Genomic DNA, 17,224 nt, shown 5'->3' on the forward strand with positions numbered 1-17,224 from the left:
AGCACTTTGAGAGGCTGAGGTGGGTGGATCACCTGAGATCAGGAGTTCAAGACAAGCCTGGCCAACATGGTGAAACCCTAGCTCTACTGAAAATACAAAAATTAGCCAGGCATGGTGGCGTGCATCTGTAATCTCAGCTACTTGGGAGGCTGAGGCAGGAGAATCGCTGGAACCCAGGAGGCAGAGGCTGCAGTGAGCCGAGATCGTGCTACAGCATTCCAGCCTGGGTGACAGGGCAAGACTCCGTCTCAAAAAATAATAAAAAAAAGTCTTCAATGGGGCTGCAGGCTGTTAAATTAAATTAGATCACAATGACATGTGAATGTCACATAAGTAGTCTAACCTATCACTTGTATTAGACATCTTCATTCTGTGATATTCCAAAATTCTGCAGATTCTTTATTATAAAACTAAGAAGTTGGGAAATCAAGGAAGCTATCACAAGCGAGAGAAGGTGACAGCCACCACTATTTAATGAGTACTTACTACGTGCACCATTCTATGTGCTTCACATGAGTTATCTCATGTAATCCTAATCCTTTTATGAAGCAGGAATATTATCACTCTTACTTTATAGATGAGGCAGCGTGTCATCACGAGGTTAAGTAACTTGCCCGAAGTCATATAGCTAGTAAGTGACTGAGCTGAGATTCAAACCCCGGTCTGAGAAAATCAACTTCTTGCTCTGCTACAGCCTGCTGCATAAGGAGAAATCCCTCATACAAAAGACATACAAGATCAGATAGGAAGGAAGTAGGTGGTGAAGAGGGAACAATTTTGGTCTTCTTATAATCCATGTAGTGTAAATTACACTAAAGAGTCCTTTGAGTTTTATAGAAATAAATAACAGACACCAAGAAGGAATGGAGGAATAAGAAAACCAGAAGGTAGAGGAATAAAACACAGGTTTCATGTTCATATAGGATCATGTCATAAATGCCATCAAAAGGGTCATGAGGTCTCAGGAAAGATTTGTTAACAGTAGGGAATTTATCACCACACTCACATTGTTAAAGAGAGAGAGAGAGGGAGAGAGAGAGAGACAGGGGGAGAGAGTGGGTATGAGAGGGAGAGATAGCGGGAGGGAGGGGAGGGAGGGAGAAAGGGAGAGAGAGAAACACCCACGTATGATATGCATATGTTATTCCTTGCTTTATAATATAGTGTCATAATCATCAACAGGCTGTAAGCTCAGCACGATCCAAGAAGCTTTGGGAGGTAATTCCAAGCCCACTTGTAACCTACCAATATTTTCCCAAACTTAGGTCTTCCACACTATCCAGTTCAAAACTTGAAATGAGTTGGGAGAACAGATGCGTTAGTTAACGGCATGATCTCAGCTCACTGCAACATCTGTCTCCTGGGTTCAAGGAGAGTTAAAAGTGAGAGCTTTTAATCTGAAGGTTTCAACTGCATTCTTTGGTGATATGTCGGGGGTGTGGGGAACAGAGGTTACAGAAAGAAGAAGAGTTTGGTTACTTGCACAAGATCAGATAGGAAGTGGTGGTGAAGAGAGAACAACTCTTCTTATAATTCACATAGTGTAAAATACACTAAAGAGTTCTTTGAGTTTTACAGAAATTAAATAACAGGCACCAAGAACTGAATATATATACACATTAAATAACTGAATTAACTTATCTAAAGACTCAGTAGACCATCAACATAACTCAGTCATTTATAAATGCTTTATGTTAATTCCCTTAAGTTAGAACCTTGTATATACTAATGAGAGTATATCACATGGTAATAACCAATGGTCCTCAGGCAGGAGAAACAAAATACAGAAACCCTAGGTTAAAAAAGAGGCGGTATGCAAACTTATCTCTGTGCATCCCACAGAGGGAGAACTGAAAGAGCGGTGCTGGTATTAACCTGTCAGAATGTGTTGAAATTTAGATCTAATTAAATAACATCTCAGGTCTTGAGTCTATTCATCTTGATTCACAAGTGAGAAAATGGGATGTTTCATTAACAAATATATAGCTCATATGTGCCAAGGCACTGTTCTAAAGTATTTTACAACTACTAAATGATCTATACCTCATAATGTTACAAGGTAGATATGCTACCTCCATTTTACAGGTGAAGTAACTGAGGCACAGGGAGGCTGAAGAAATCTGCTCAAGGTCATAGAGCTAGTAAATGGCTGAGTGGGATTCAAATCTAGAGGACCTGGCTCTTGAGCCTGTGCTCCTGACCACCAGGTTATGGTATCTGGCTTTTTCATTTTTTTTTTAAACCCACATAAAACAAGATTTTAGCTTTCCATTTCTCTTACACTCACACTAAACTGGGTCTTTCTGCATGCTGTTACCTCCAAGCACCTGATCTTTCCCAATTCTCCTGGTTCAATTCAACATTCTGTTAAACCCCGTCCTTGTTCTCTTGGCACTGCTAACTTGCTGGTACCGGCTAATTCCTACTCGGAGTATGCTTTTTCTTTTTCTTGAATTCCTGGCCACTCAGCAATGCTTGGCCCATAGTCTTTGCCCAAGGCTCTCAGAATCATGGTCACGGTCGCTACAATAGCTAATCTCCACTTTCCCCAAGCTCCAGGCCACTGCCCAAATCAACACTTCTATCACCAAGCCTGCAAGCTACCACAGGGCTGCGGTCCCTTAGTCTCTCCTAGATTCTCCATTTCTGCTAACAACAGTAAATTCACCCTCAGAGCGATGATGTAAACCTTAGCCCACTGAGGCCTTTTCCTTGACCTCAGGATATCTTGAGTAATGGTTATTTGTTGTCTTAACTCTTCATCTCAACTATGTTTCTTCTTTGTATTTACTGCAGTGCCTTGCCCATAACCTATGAGAAACATACATTTGCTCAACTTTGTTCAATTACCCAAGTCACTGAGTTATATACTAGTATATAGCTAGTTAGCTATTAAGTCTTACTAAAGGTCTAGGCTAACTCCTAGTTTCATGTTCTAAATGCTGACTATGCTTTTTTCCTCAAAGTTCATCAATATGTCTGTACTCCCACCCCATTCCCCTCCATCTCTGTGGTTCCAAAACACTGTTCTCTCTTCTCTTTTCTCTTGGACAATTTATTAAACTTCCTTTTCTATTGTTTGTGCTTCATGGCTCAACTCTTGGCCCATTTCCTGTTCCTACACGTTCTGCTTTGGCAACATTAATCACACCCTCATGCACATCCTCTTATATTCTCACCCTCTTTCCTGGGCTCTGGATCCATAGTTCCACTTGCCTAATTAGTATCTCCAAATGTCTGTGGCCACCTAGTTAGTTAGTAAGTGACGGGGCTGGGATTTAAACTCAGGTCTTTTCATTCCAAAGCCTTCACGCTTAACCAGTAAACTGTAATGCTTCCAGAATATTCTTTTTTTTTTTTTTAGAGACAGAGTCTCACTCTATCGTCCAGGCTGGAGAGCAGTGGCGCAATCTAGGCTCACTGCAACCTCCCATCTCCAGCGTTCAAGCAATTCTCCTGCCTCAGACTCCTGAGTAGCTGGGACTACAGGTGCCACCATGCCCAGCTAATTTTTATGTTTTTAGTAAAGATAGGGCTTCACCATATTGGCCAAGCTGGTCTCAAACTCCTGACCTCAGTTGAACTGCCTGCCTTGGCCTCCCAAAGTCCTAGGATTACAGGCATGAGCCACCACACCCCCAGAATGTTCCATTTTTTGTAAGACATCTACACCTGGGGACTTACAAAAAGCCCCTCAATTCAGTAAGGTCAAAATATAACTTACTTTTTTGCCCATAAAATAGGTTTTGCGTTCCATTCTCTTGCAGTTCATCCAATCGCACACCGTCTGCCAGTTCATCCACCCTAAGAGTTGAGCCTGCCTTAATCCCCTCATCTAGCCACAAGGCCCTCAAAATCTTCCTTGTCTCTCACCCTCTGCCTCCTCCAGGCCCCCTTCACATCTCATACCTGGACTAGTGCAGTTGTTTCCTAACTGCGTGCCCTGCTCCATCTGTTTTCCCTTTCATCTGACTCATTTTTCAAAAACCCACACATGTGTCATCATGTCACTTCCATGCTTTAATTAAGTGTTCCTGACGCCAGATAATACTAGGCTTATGGAAAGTTTGAATTGATATGAAGGAAATACCTATGTATAATCCAACAAAACAGGATACAGAGTGACCATACATTATGCGATCAAGTATGTTTTTTCAAACAGCTCAGAAAAACAAGCCAGAATATTAAATATCTAAGCAATTCTCACTAGTAGAATTATGGGTGTAGTTTTTTTTGTGTGTATGCTTTGCCAATTTTCCTATTTTTCAATGAAAATTGTAAACTCTTAGCAACTTAAAAGGTTTTAAAAACCTTTTAAGATTTTTACACTTTTTAAAAAAAAATCTCTAATGTTTTCAGGAAAAAAATATTTACATTCTTAACAGGTATTCAAAAGCCCACTGCAGTCTGTTCTTAGCTTACTCTTTTAAATCTAGCCTTCCACTTCTATATTCATTTTGCTAGCCATTCTGACCTCTGATTATACGGTTAGAAATAGTTCCCCAAATGCAGCATCTACTCTCTTGCCTCTGCTCATTGCTCACACTTTCACTCATCCCCATCCCAGTGTATCTTTGATCACCTAGCAATTTCCCACCTTTGCCTCAAGCCTACTTCAACTGGTTCTCAGCAGCCTGGTCCTCAACTAGTACTCCTGGGCACAACTGTTTCTTCATCTGCATTCCCCCCCACCCTTTTTTTTTTTCTTTTGAGACAAGGCCTCAGCTCTGTGGGCCCAGGCCAGAGTGAAGTAGTGGGATCACAGCTCACTGCTGCCTCGACCTTTTGGGTTCAAGCAATCCTCCTACCTCAGCCTCCCAAGTAGCTGGGAACCACAAGCAAGTGCTACCGCACCCGGTGAACTTTTAAATTTTTTGTAGAGATACAGTTTTACCTGTCGCCCAGGTTGGTCTCGAACTCCTGGGCTCAAGAGATCCTCGGCCACAGCCTCCTAAAGTTCTGGGAGAGCAAGTGAGAGCCACTGCACCTGGCCCAGTCATCTGTATTTCCGAAGCACTTACTGCACCATCCTATGTCAATTTATGTATGTCTCTCACCCCTCACTAGACTGAGGCTTTATTGACAGGGCTTGTCTAGTTCATTTCTGTGTTTCTGGTGTCCAGGAGAGTGAGCCTGGCACACTGAATTTTTTAATTGAACAGTTCAATTTTTTCACATTTTTCCTTCTTATATTAAGAACATAGTAAAACTGAGTAGCCACAAAAAAGAACTTTCTGGCTGGGCACGATGGCTCATGCCTATAATGCCAGAACTTTGGGAGGCCGAGGCTGGTGGATCACAAGGTCAAGAGATCAAGACCATCCTGGTCAACAAGGTGAAACCCCGTCTCTACTAAAAACACAAAAATTAGCTGGGCATGGTAGTGTGCGCCTGTAGTTCCAGCTACTCGGGAGGCTGAGGCAGGAGAATTGCTTGAACCCAGAAGGTGGAGGTTGCGGTGAGCCAAGATCGTGCCATTGCACTCCAGTTTGGGCAACAACAGCAAAACTCTGTCTCAAAAAAAAAAAACACCTTTCTGAGTTCACCATTCAGTTCTAGGTAAATAAAGAAAAGCTGCCTTCAAAATATGTGTGTGTGTGTATATATACAATTTTTGAGAACGGGTCTCACTCTGTCACCTATCCTGGAGTGCTGTGGTGAGATCTCAGCTCACTGCAACCTCTGTCTCCCAGGCTCAAGCAATCCTCTCACCTCAGTCTCCCAAGTAGCTAGTGGTGCATACCACCATACCCAGCTAATTTTTTGTATTTTTAGTAGAGATGGGGGTTTCGCCATGCTGCTCAGGTTGATCTCCAAGTCCTGGACTCAAGCAATCCACCCACTTTAGTCTCCTAAGTGCTGAGATCAAAGGCATGAGCCACTGTTCCTAGCTGCTCTACTTTCATTCCCTATCCCTTCACATTTTCCCATTCCTGTGGGCATTTGGGAAATACCTATTAAATCTAACACCAGCTTAAATGAAACATGACTATTCTGAGGTCAATATCCATATCCACTTCCAGGAAGATTAAAGTTTTTCAGTTGTCTGCAGATTGAAACTAAAAATATTCCATTATATCTTAGAAGTTCAACACATTAGACAGTTTATGCAGCAGCTGATAATCTGGTGGACTATACTAACAAGGGAATATACCTACATATCACAGCAGAGAATTAGTATATAATCACTGAAATGGGCCTCAAGATTTTTTTTTTTTTGGTGGGGGGTGGGGCTTTTACAACATGAAGATAGGGCCTTAAGATTATATGCAGTTTAGATTCTTTTGCTAAACAAACAAAGAATTATTGACTTGTTCAAGCTCATACTGCTAGTTAATGAACAAGCCAGAAGTAGAATTGTGATTTGTTCTAATTGTTTGGTCCACTATAGACTACTAACATTTTTAAGATTTTTTTTAAAACTGTCGTAAAATACACCTAATAAAATTTACCATCTTAACACTACTAACATTTATGTTTTCATTTACGAAGAAGGAAAGGCAACATATTAAACATCAGAGCAGGAAAGGTGAACATACTGCCACAGCAGCACAGATATTAAATCCTAACATTCCATTTTAACAGAAGAGATGTGGTGTTTGCATCAACAGCTCTGCAAAGAAAATTTGCTTTTTCTTCCCACATACAGCACGTGTCATCTACTGTGTAAAGGCCCATTCAGGAGAAATGCCAGTAATACTAGTCTATGTTTCATTAGTTTCATAGGAAAATTCTACAAAATCTCTCCCACAGAAGATTCATCTATGAAAATGAATCCATAATAATATGTGACAGGCAAGAAAAAGTACCATCCAACAACCCCAGGCATCATCCCCAATTATATTTTCCTTTATAAGAACAGCTCTTACTATTTCATCTATACTTGCTGGTGCCATCATCCCAACAGTGGTAAAAGGTTTTCTTGGTTCTAACCACCTTTTCCTTCCATCACGGTTCAAACATACTAAACTCTATCGCTGTATCGAGGTATAGAAATTCACTTTGCAATGTCCTGTTTCTTTACTGTTTCAGATCATGTTACCAAGCATAACTCATTTTCTTCCACCCACTTCCTTCTTTAAACTTTCTCTCCTTGAGAGTCAGTATATATTTCACCCGCAAATCAACTCTTTCTTAGTAGACATTGTGCACATGGGCAGAAACACCATCCAGGCAGTTCATCAAATAACTTTCCTCTTTAGAAAGGATAGAAATGCCCAGTTCTCAACAATTCCACAATTTATTACCCATGACTGCTTCACTGATGGACATTTCTTGTTGCTTCAGGGATTTAACACTGGCCTGGGAGTCACAGCATGAGGGTTGTGAGCTAATATTCAAAAAGCAGTGCGACCTTGAAAAAACTCACAAGTTTTCTGGGCTACTTCTTCTTCTATAAATTAATTGCAAAACTAAGATGTTTTTTCTTTTCTTTCTTTTTTTTTTTTGAGACAGGGTCTCGCTCTGTCGGCCGGGCTGGAGTGCAGTGGCATGATCATGGCTCATTACAGCCTCGACCTCCTGGGCTCAAGCAATTCTCCCACTTCAGCCTCCCAAGTAGCTGGGATCACAGGTGTGAACTACCATGCTCTGCTAAGTTTTACAAATTTTGTAGATATAGAGCCTTGCCATGTTGTCCAGGCTGGTCTTGAACTACTGGGCTGAGGAGCTCTTCCTGCCTTGCCCCCGGCTCTAAAATGATTTTTAAATGGCTTTCTAACTCAAAGACTATACCATTGATTATAATATTGGGTATTAATTAGAAAACTTAAAAAAATTAAAAGCCTAGAAACAGTTATAATCTGTTGAATAATTTAATACTTCCATATTCATGTCCTTAAAAGTAACATTTACTAGTGGCAGGTTCATCTTACAGGTCTACAATTTATTCTATGAGAAAATTCTGGGCTGGGTGCAGTGGCTCACGCCTTCAATCCCAGCACTTTGGGAGGCTGAGGCAGGTGGATGACGAGGTCAGGAGTTTGAGACCAGCCTGGCCAATATGGTGAAACCACGGCACTACTAAAAATACAAAAAAATTAGCTGGGCATGGTGGTGCACGCCTGTAATCCCAGCTACTCAGGAGTCTGAGGCAGAAGAATTGCTTGAACCCGGGAGGTGGAGGTTACAGTAAGCTGAGATCCTGCCATGCACGCCAGCCTGGGCGACAGAGCGAGCAAGACTCCACCTCAAAAAAAAAAAAAAAAAAAGGAAGAAACTTCTGAACAACAAAGATTTTAGAATTTCTTCTATATAAAAACAACATATTTGTGGATTTCCTATATTAAAATTTCCACACTGTTCTGACTCCTGAAATTACAACAGAGACAGAAACAGAAACTACACAAAAAGAAAAAGTGAAATGTCTGCTTAGAGCATAGGGGAAACACTCATCAGCTGCCAGAGCCTGAAAATCATTTAACTGCCAGTGTGGGTGATCTGACTGATACATTGCACGGGTGCAATAAATAAAGGGTTTTAAGACAACAATTAAGTAGGCAGGGGGTTCCCTGCTTATGAGTTAGTCTCATGCTGTACCTTCATCTCGTGGTGCTGGTCCAGCTGCTCCAGGTCCAGAGGGCTTTCCCCATTTTCCCTCTCTTGTACCTTGGCTTCAGTTCCTGCCCCTTCTTCTTCTCGGGGGAGCACTGGGCCTATGCCTGGAGTCCTGTAGCTACTGTCAGAAGCATTTCCATCGCAGTCATTTGTTGTGGGTGATGCAGAAGCTGTGGCAGTTTCATCTCTTTCTCCATTCACTATGTGCGTATCAAGCAAGGGTTCAGAAGCCTGAATAGAAGTATCTGGGCTAAAAGTGGCAGCTTTCTCCTCCTCACATTCCATCTGGTTTTGTGCTGCCATTACACCGTTGGCCACACAAGTCTGTGCACCCTGAGTCTGATCTGTATCATTGCCCTGCCTCCGTGGCAAGTGCTGGGACAGGAGTTTTTGTTGAGGTGTGGTTGTCAATCCATGCCTTCCCGGGGTTCTAGGAACATTTAGGTTCACAGCAGAATCTTTCTTCAAATCACTATAATTTGATAATGAGCTAAAAGATAAAATACAAAGGAAGCATGAAAACATTGGCATGGAAAAGTTCTAGAATTATGACAAGTTTATTCCAGTTGAAAAGGAACATTTGCTGATTTTTTTTCTATCGCCGAGGTTTTAGAAACACAGATTTGAATATTCTCAGTGTAGCCCCCTGTCTCTTTGGGTGCTATCCACATTTAAATAAATATTTAAATGAAGAAGATGACCCTGAGCTCTACCTATCGGGACTCAAACATTTCCTTGGGTTATTTATTATTTATTCAACACTTAACTTCTGTTGATCCTTGTACTGTTTAATAACGTGACTAGTTAGTAAAGACTTAGATATAGTACTTACATTTAATAAAATAATTTCTTCCTAACATTTTTACTTACTGATCTTTGTTAACATTTTTAAATAGGTATAGCCAGTCCTTCATTTATGAACAAATTATGAACCAACAAGTTACTTTTATTTGGAAGGCATAATGCATACTCTCAAAACTTTTTTATTCATGCTGCCATAGCCTTTTAACTGGTCTCTGTTTCTACCCTGATCCCCTACAATAGAACCTCTACAAGTCAGTCACAAAACTCTGAGGGCTTCCTCATACACTCAGGGGAAAACTAAAGTCCCAAAGACAGCCTATGAGATTCTACATACTATAGTTCCCGAAGCGCCTGGCCTCATTAGATTCCATTCTTCCCTAACTGTGTTCTTGCCATACTCCCTGATGCTCCCCATTCTTTTTTTTTTTTTTTTTTTGAGACGGAGTTTTGCTCTTCTTACCCAGCCTGGAATGCAATGGTGCGATCTCGGCTCACTGCAACCTCCGCCTCCTAGGTTCAAGCAATTCTCCTGCCTCAGTCTCTGGAGTAGCTGGGACTACAGGCGCGCACCACTATGCCCAGCTAATTTTTGTATTTTTAGTAGAGACAGGGTTTCACCTTGTTGACCACGATGGTCTCAATCTCTTGACCTCGTGATCCACCCGCCTCGGCCTTCCAAAGTGCTGGGATTATAGGCGTGAACCACTGTGCCCGGCCGATGCTCCTCATTTTTAATAACCAAGTGTATATCTTGGGGTCCTTGCAGCTGCTGTTCTCTGCTTAGGACAATCTCCCCCAAAACACTGGTATTCCTTCTCACCATTCAGATTTCTGCTCAGGTAACACCTCTCCAAAGAGGCTTTCCTAGATTCACCTATCTATAACAGCACTCTCCATCACTAACTCCACATCTTATTTTATTTTTCTTTCAAGTCCTTATTACTGCTTGACATAATAGTAGTCCTAATAGGAGAATGAAACTTACTTCCAATATAGAACAATATTCCAACAGAAATATCTGTAAAGATTTTAATCTAGGAGTCTGGGAGTAGGGTGGAGAATGGAACACAAAACTCTGGGCTTCAAGTTCAAAGATTCCTGTGACCTAAATGAGAAGAAGTAAAGCAACTGAAACTCGGTGAGGGTGGGCTTGCTCTCTGCTTTATTCCTACCTCTTAGCATGGTGCCTGACACAGGGGAAGTACTCAATAAATATTTGATGAGCTTTGAATAACCATGATAATGATGATGATTATGACAATAATAACAGCCGGAAACACTTCTAAAGTGTTTACTAAGAACCACAAACTACACGAAGCCCCTTACAATAATTATCTTGTTTCATCCTCACAGTAATTCCAAAGACAGGGATCCCACAGAGAAATCTACGCTTCGAAAATTAATGTGGCCAGTGTCACAGGGTAACAAGCAGAAAAGCCAGAGCTCAAACATGAATCCAACTCTAAATCCCATGGTCTTTGCCCCAAGTTATGATGTCCTGGAGCAGAAGGACAGAATGAGCATCAGTTGAATAGGCTGCAGTCAAAATGTGGGAAGAAAGTCTAGAGCTGATTATCTTCCCCAGTGCAGGTAATGGAATAAAGGGAGGTGGGGAAGGAAACAGCAGGCAGCCCGGTCCCAAGGACAATGCTCAGATGTGTCCCCTTCGCTTTTACTCCACCCTTCCCAGTCACTGCTGATCTGGACTGGAGCATGAAACGGAATAAAAGTAGACAGCAAGAAAGTGATGAGAGAGGAAAAAAGATACAGGTAAAGTCCAACACCAGAGGAAAGAAAGGGATAAACTGAGTAGGGGGGAAAATGTCATATATATAAAACTTAGAGGTGGGCAATTGTTTTTTTTTTTTTTTTGAGATGGAGTTTTGCTCTGTCGCCCAGCCTAGAGTGCAATGGTGCGATCTCAGCTCACTGCAACCTCTGCCTGCCGGGTTCAAGCAATTCTCCTGCCTTAGCCTCCCAAGTAGCTGGGACTACAGGTGTGTGATACCACGCCCAGCTAATTTTTTGTACTTTTAGTAGAGACGAGGTTTCACCATGTTAGCCAGGATGGTCTTGATATTCTGACCTCGTGATCCGCGGAGGCAGGCAATACTTAAATGTTATACATTCTTGAATTGAGATTTGCCCCCTAGAAGAGGACATCTTTGGCCTGGCTAATTTCCCAAGTAGTTTTTAGAGATTTTAATCAAACTGTCCTCCTCCTGCCCGCATCAGTCTCTGGGTTCCCTGGTGGAAAGATCCTCAACAGATCCTCTGAAACAAATTTAAGCATTTTCAGATCTTGTCTAAAGGATGGCTTTGAATGAGAGCTGCAAATGTCCCATAATAAGTAACGTCAAGAGTATGAGTGGGAGGGAGGGAAGGAGACAGGGAACGATTAGGTGGGTAACGAGTTAGTAAAACCAGTAGTTGAACCAGTACTTGGATTCCTGCTGCTTTGTGGATGCCAAACCATAAGGGAAAATAGCTGACCTTGGAGTATCCATGGTAAAAACCAATGTTCAGGTCTACAGAAACATAATCTTATTTCTAAAATCTTAAAGTCCTTCCTTGGTTAAAAAGAGTACTCTCGCTTACTCTGAAAAAAGAAATAAAGGGGAACAAGAGAAAGAAAGAAGAAAGAAAACCACAGTAAAAATTAAAGAAAATCTACTTGTTCCCAATCTCTCATCTTAATAAAATGGTGTAACTTGGAATTTTTTTTTTTTTTTAAGGCAGGGTCCCACTCCATCACCCAGCCTGGAGTACAGTGCCACAATCTCAGCTCACTGCAGCCTTGACCCCCTAGGCTCAAGCAATCCTTCCACGTCAGGAAGGACCAAGTAGCTGGGATCACATACGTGCACCACCATGCCTGGCTAATTTTTTGTATTTTTTGTAGGGACAGGGTTTTGCCATGTTGCCCAGGCTGATCTCAAACTCCTGAGCTCAAGCAGTCCAACACTATGGCCTCCTAAAGTGCTGGGATTACAGACATGAGCCACCATATCCAGCCATGTAAGGTCTTAACAACAGTATGATATGACCATGATGACTATCCACTCTTAACAGGTGTTGGTTCTTCCTATCAATTTCCTGTGACAACTAAGAATCTCCCTCTATTTACAAAGCTAGTCTAAGCTCTCACAAAGAGGGCTAAAACTGAAAATGACCCTTGCAAAGACAAAGGCATCACTCAACAGTAAATACAAATCTTGTACTGAAGTTCTATAGATCCAATGCAGTATTAACCCATCACACACTTTTGGGGCCAGTCTGTAGTGGTAATACCTCACTGAGAACATATCACTGTTTTTCATATTGGCAGTGGACTCTGCCACCAATAATATTTCTTCACCAGACTGTCAAAGCACACTATATCCAATTTACACAGAACTTGCTTTAAAAAAAATCTTAAATCATAGCACATTTTTCCTTAGATGAATTAAAACTTCAACCTTTGCATCAAAATGGGACTGAATTTGTGAAGCTTGAATGATTAAAAAACATTAAGTGGAAAAAGTACAAACATTTCACATGTAGAGGAATCTGAAACAATGCAGAGCGGGTTAACCAAAATGGCAAGGACGAGAGGACGTAGCCTTTGGAATACTGATGCTTTTAAGGCTCCAGAAAGTTATCCCTGAAACCTAGGGATGCAGGCTCTGTCATGCTTATGTTGTTATTAAGTCAGGGCTCCAGCCCCTCCTTCTATTACACAGTCACTAGGGATGGCCCCTGGAATTAGCAAACATGAGAGGTTACTTAACCCAAGCAGCAAACAAATGTTTTAAATGGAATTAAACCATTCTAGTAAAGATCACTGTAATCCAAGATAGCAAAGGTCTTGTAAAACCTACTTCACAGGAGGAGATGCTGAAGTTTAAATATTTATGACCAAAGTTCCCACAATTTGAAGAGGCTTCTAAGTTAATTTTCTCCAGAACTTGTAACTTTGTAAAATAGAGGGAGGCTCTGAGTTGTTTACAGGAAATTGACAGGAAGAACCCCCATCTGTTAGACCCATTTTAAAAATGAGGGACACTGCAGGTTTTGTGCTTGGTCACAATTCCCAGAAGATACTCAAACTATTTCCAAGTTATAATTTCATTACATAAGTAACAGTAAATCCCACAAATAAATAATAAAATCACTCTAATAGGAAACAAGTCCCAAATATTACACTGGAATGAAAATATTTGGTTTCAAGGATAAAAGTGAAGTTATATACATTCTGTTTAATTATACATAGACTTTTGACGGCAGATAATAAAATCCTATTGATACATTTTTTTAAAAATTATATTTAAGTCAGCAATAAAATTTTTTATCAAAAGACTAAGAAAAATAAATAAATGAGAATTTTATAAGGAGAAAAGCATTTTAAGTGGGTTTCTGTTTATCTTTAAATGAGAAATATAATATTTCACCTATCTTGTTTTTTAGAACACTAGGACTAAAGAATATACATAAAACTGAAATTTAACATACATTTTGCTATTGGTAATATCTCTTTAAAAACCTACAATATGATGGAGTATGTGGAGATGAGAAACAGCGACTGAATGGGTACAGAAGACCCACATTAAATAAAATGGGTCAGAAAGAAGAGAGGGCCCAGGGAGGAGACAAGCACACAAGGGTCACATTCACGAACATACAAGTGAGAAACGAAGAGATAGAGGCCACTGCTCAGCCTTTCCAACCCAGATATCCAGTGTCCCACAGAATGACCCACAAGGAGCAACACATAGAGAATGACACACAGAGATACAGAGGCAACAAGAGAAAGCACACAGATACAAAAGCACACGATTTCATGAAAAAGCTGGTGGCCTACAGTGCTGCACATAGGTAACACATTGTAAATGACAGTTCATATTAGGGCAAGATTAAGTCATTGGTTTTAAAAACTCACCCTTTCTAAAGGCCTACCATACCTAATGGAATAAGATCCTCTATGCTTTTTATTTAGAAAACCTATAACTATCATTTTTTTGAAAATCAGCTTTCTTCTTCCCCTGCCTTCTCCCATTGTAAATTAGCTCTTACCTGCCTCCTTCAAAGCGACTGATGAGATCTGATACTTTACTGGGTTTTTCTTTTGAGACACAAGAAGCAGAGGCAGGTTTAATTTCCTCCATCCTTGGTTTTGCACTAGGTAAAGCTTTATGCTTGGGGGTTTGCTGTATATTGGACGAAGGTGAATTCTGCAGGTGTAATGGCTTTGGAGGCACTGTAGAAAAAGAATAGAATTCAGTATTTCACTGATATTTTGTTCAATAACAATAAAAAGTCTTGTGTCCTGGGTACAAAAATATTCAGCATTACAGAACTACTGTAAAGGGCGGGGGGCGGGGGTTGTCAAATTTTGAACTAAACCATAACCAAAAGACTTTTGTTCCTCTTGGACATTTGCTTTGTGCCTTTTGGAAATCCCATCTCCTAACTTAATTGGTTCTTTTAATTTTATTGCATCTTAAATATGGCAATATTAAACAACTAAGAATACACATAAGGCTAAAGCATTCTAAGGTCTATTACAGATAACACAGCAGTTATTCATCTAAATAGGGAAAAGGTGGTGCTAAATTTAAAACCAAATCCTATAGACACATTGTCTGCTACAAAACAGATTTTCTAATAGAGTGATAATAGATATACCAGAAACCACAGCTAATGAGTTAAACAACATAAAAGCCAACAAAGCAACAAACAACGGTAATACAATGTTGCATTAACATAGCATCTCCTTCCCATTTAAGGAAAGCATTTTATCTCATTTGGTGTTTGATGAAATTTTATACTTCATAAGGTCTCTGAGGTAGGTACCACTATCGTCCTCCTATGTCTACGAAAGCTTAGAGAGGTTAAGTGACTGGCCTGGGGTAACAAGCCTAATCTAATTTTATGACTGGTATCCAGACTTTTGCTCTTACCATTACTAGCACTTCTCCTCATCATAAATGCAGCAAAAGCAGTGAAGGAGCCGGTGCGGTGGCTCACACCTATAATCCTAGCACTTTGGGAGGCTGAGATGGGTGGATGACAAGGTCAGGAGTTCAAGCCTGGCCAACATGATGACACCCCATCTCTACTAAAAAAAAAAAAAAAACATACAAAATTAGCCGGGTGCGGTGGTGCATGCCTGTAATCCCAACTACTCAGGTGGCTGAGGAACATGAATCACTTGAACCTTGGAGTTAGAGGCTGCAGTGAGCCAAGATTGCACCACTGCACTCCAACCTGGGTGACAGAGTGAGACCTTGTCTCAAAAAAGAAGCGGGTGAAGGGATGAAGTTTTACTATCACTGTCTGCTATGTTACAGAGCTGCTGCTACAGAAGCGGGTGAAGGGATAAAGAAGTTTTACTATCACTGTCTGCTATGTTACAGAGTTGGTGCTACAGGTTTGGTTGTTTGTCCCCTCCATAGTCCCCAGTGTTAGACGTGGGAACTACAGGAGGGATTTGAGTCATGGGCGCAGATCCCTTATGAATGGCTTGGTACCATTCTTGTTAGTGAATAGGTTCTCTCTCCATTAGTTCCTGCAAGACTGGTTATTAAAGAGCCAGACACCTCCCCATCTCTTTCTTGCTTCCTCTCTCTCCATGTGATCTTTACATATCTTGACTGTCCTATACCTTCTGCCATGAGTGGAAGCAGTCTGAGGCCCTCACCAGAAGTTAAGCAGATGCTGGTACTGTGCTACCAGTACAGTCTGCAGAACTGTGAGCCAAAGAAGCCTCTTCATAAATTACCCAGTGTCAGGTATTTCCATGTAGCAACATTAAACAGGGTAAGATGGTTGACCTGCATCAATATTCCACAAATAATCTGCCTACTTCCTAAGTCCTTCAATAAATTAATAGGATAAAAACAGATTACTTCATGAAATACTAAAATCTACAGAATTTCCCTAACACACTGTAGATGAAAAAATATAATAGGCCATAAGTGCACAATCAGTACAAAAATTACTACCCTTTTGAAAACCAGTATTATTCTTCTCTAAGATTAACATTCAGGATAAAATATTATAACACGTGCATATTTTTTAATAAGCGGTGTTGACAGATCAAATAGAATCATCTTTTTTCTTCTTTAAATCCTTTTCATACCTTCTGGAAGAAGGGTGAGAAATCATGTCGCCTCCTAATTACATGCTCCATTTTCCCTCAGCTGGTTTCCCTGGTTTTTAGTAATCTCATCTCTTTTATAAACTCAGTTAGCTGACAGTTGGCTCATGCTCACTGGCCTAGATTTCATCATTTCAGTGCCAGTTATCAATTTATTATAGGGAAGGAAGAAAACTCACAATGAACTACAAGTGGAGCAATTAATTCACTTTATTCCCTTCAATATAAACAAGAAGAAAATCTCAATTTAAAAAGGGCATGCTTCTTTTTGTGAAAAATGATATCTTCCAACATGTTTGTGTGTGGGGGTGATTAATACAGTGTCATTTTGGAACAAAAGGGCTTTTATATAAGTGGAATATTTGTTAAGTTTACTGAAAAAAAGTCCTGTGTAGAGTAAATATGTACTAATGTAGCAAAACAGGAAAATCTCCTATCATAAAAACCTTTTAACATTAGGAGTAATAAATATGAACTAATGCAGTAAAACAGAAATACCTCCCACCAAAAAAAAGGAAATATCTTAAGGTCATGAATAATTCAACATTCTTAACTAGAATAGTAAAAGAAGGAAGTGAATATAATTTTGTGTGCTAAAATTGTTATGAAATAACTCATCCATCTCCCTAGAGTTTACTCACTAAACATGCCCTATTTGTTATGTGCCAGATGGGTGAAAAATTAAAATACAATGATACCTATCACTTTCTCAGGGATAACTCCAAC

At 40.4% G+C, this 17,224-nt stretch overlaps 1 protein-coding gene across 8 annotated transcripts in view; it reads right to left on the reverse strand.

Annotated features, from left to right (window-relative positions):
* The window catches only part of FGD4 (FYVE, RhoGEF and PH domain containing 4), a 242,795-nt gene that overhangs the window by 57,008 nt on the left and 168,563 nt on the right, over positions 1 to 17,224 (reverse strand). For 5 of the 8 annotated variants that reach the window (XM_035255842.3, XM_035255847.3, XM_035255845.3 and 2 more), the window contains 2 exons: positions 14,413 to 14,596; positions 8,539 to 9,046 (listed from right to left, as the gene is read on the reverse strand). In XM_035255842.3, the coding sequence (XP_035111733.2) occupies positions 8,539 to 9,046; positions 14,413 to 14,596 (692 nt within the window). The remainder of the gene's footprint in view (positions 1 to 8,538; positions 9,047 to 14,412; positions 14,597 to 17,224) is intronic. The other 3 variants (XM_078338932.1, XM_035255848.3, XM_078338933.1) reach the window with 1 other exon arrangement.

Source organism: Callithrix jacchus, chromosome 9 (assembly GCF_049354715.1).
Source record: "Callithrix jacchus isolate 240 chromosome 9, calJac240_pri, whole genome shotgun sequence".
Taxonomy (NCBI): Eukaryota; Metazoa; Chordata; class Mammalia; order Primates; family Cebidae; genus Callithrix; species Callithrix jacchus.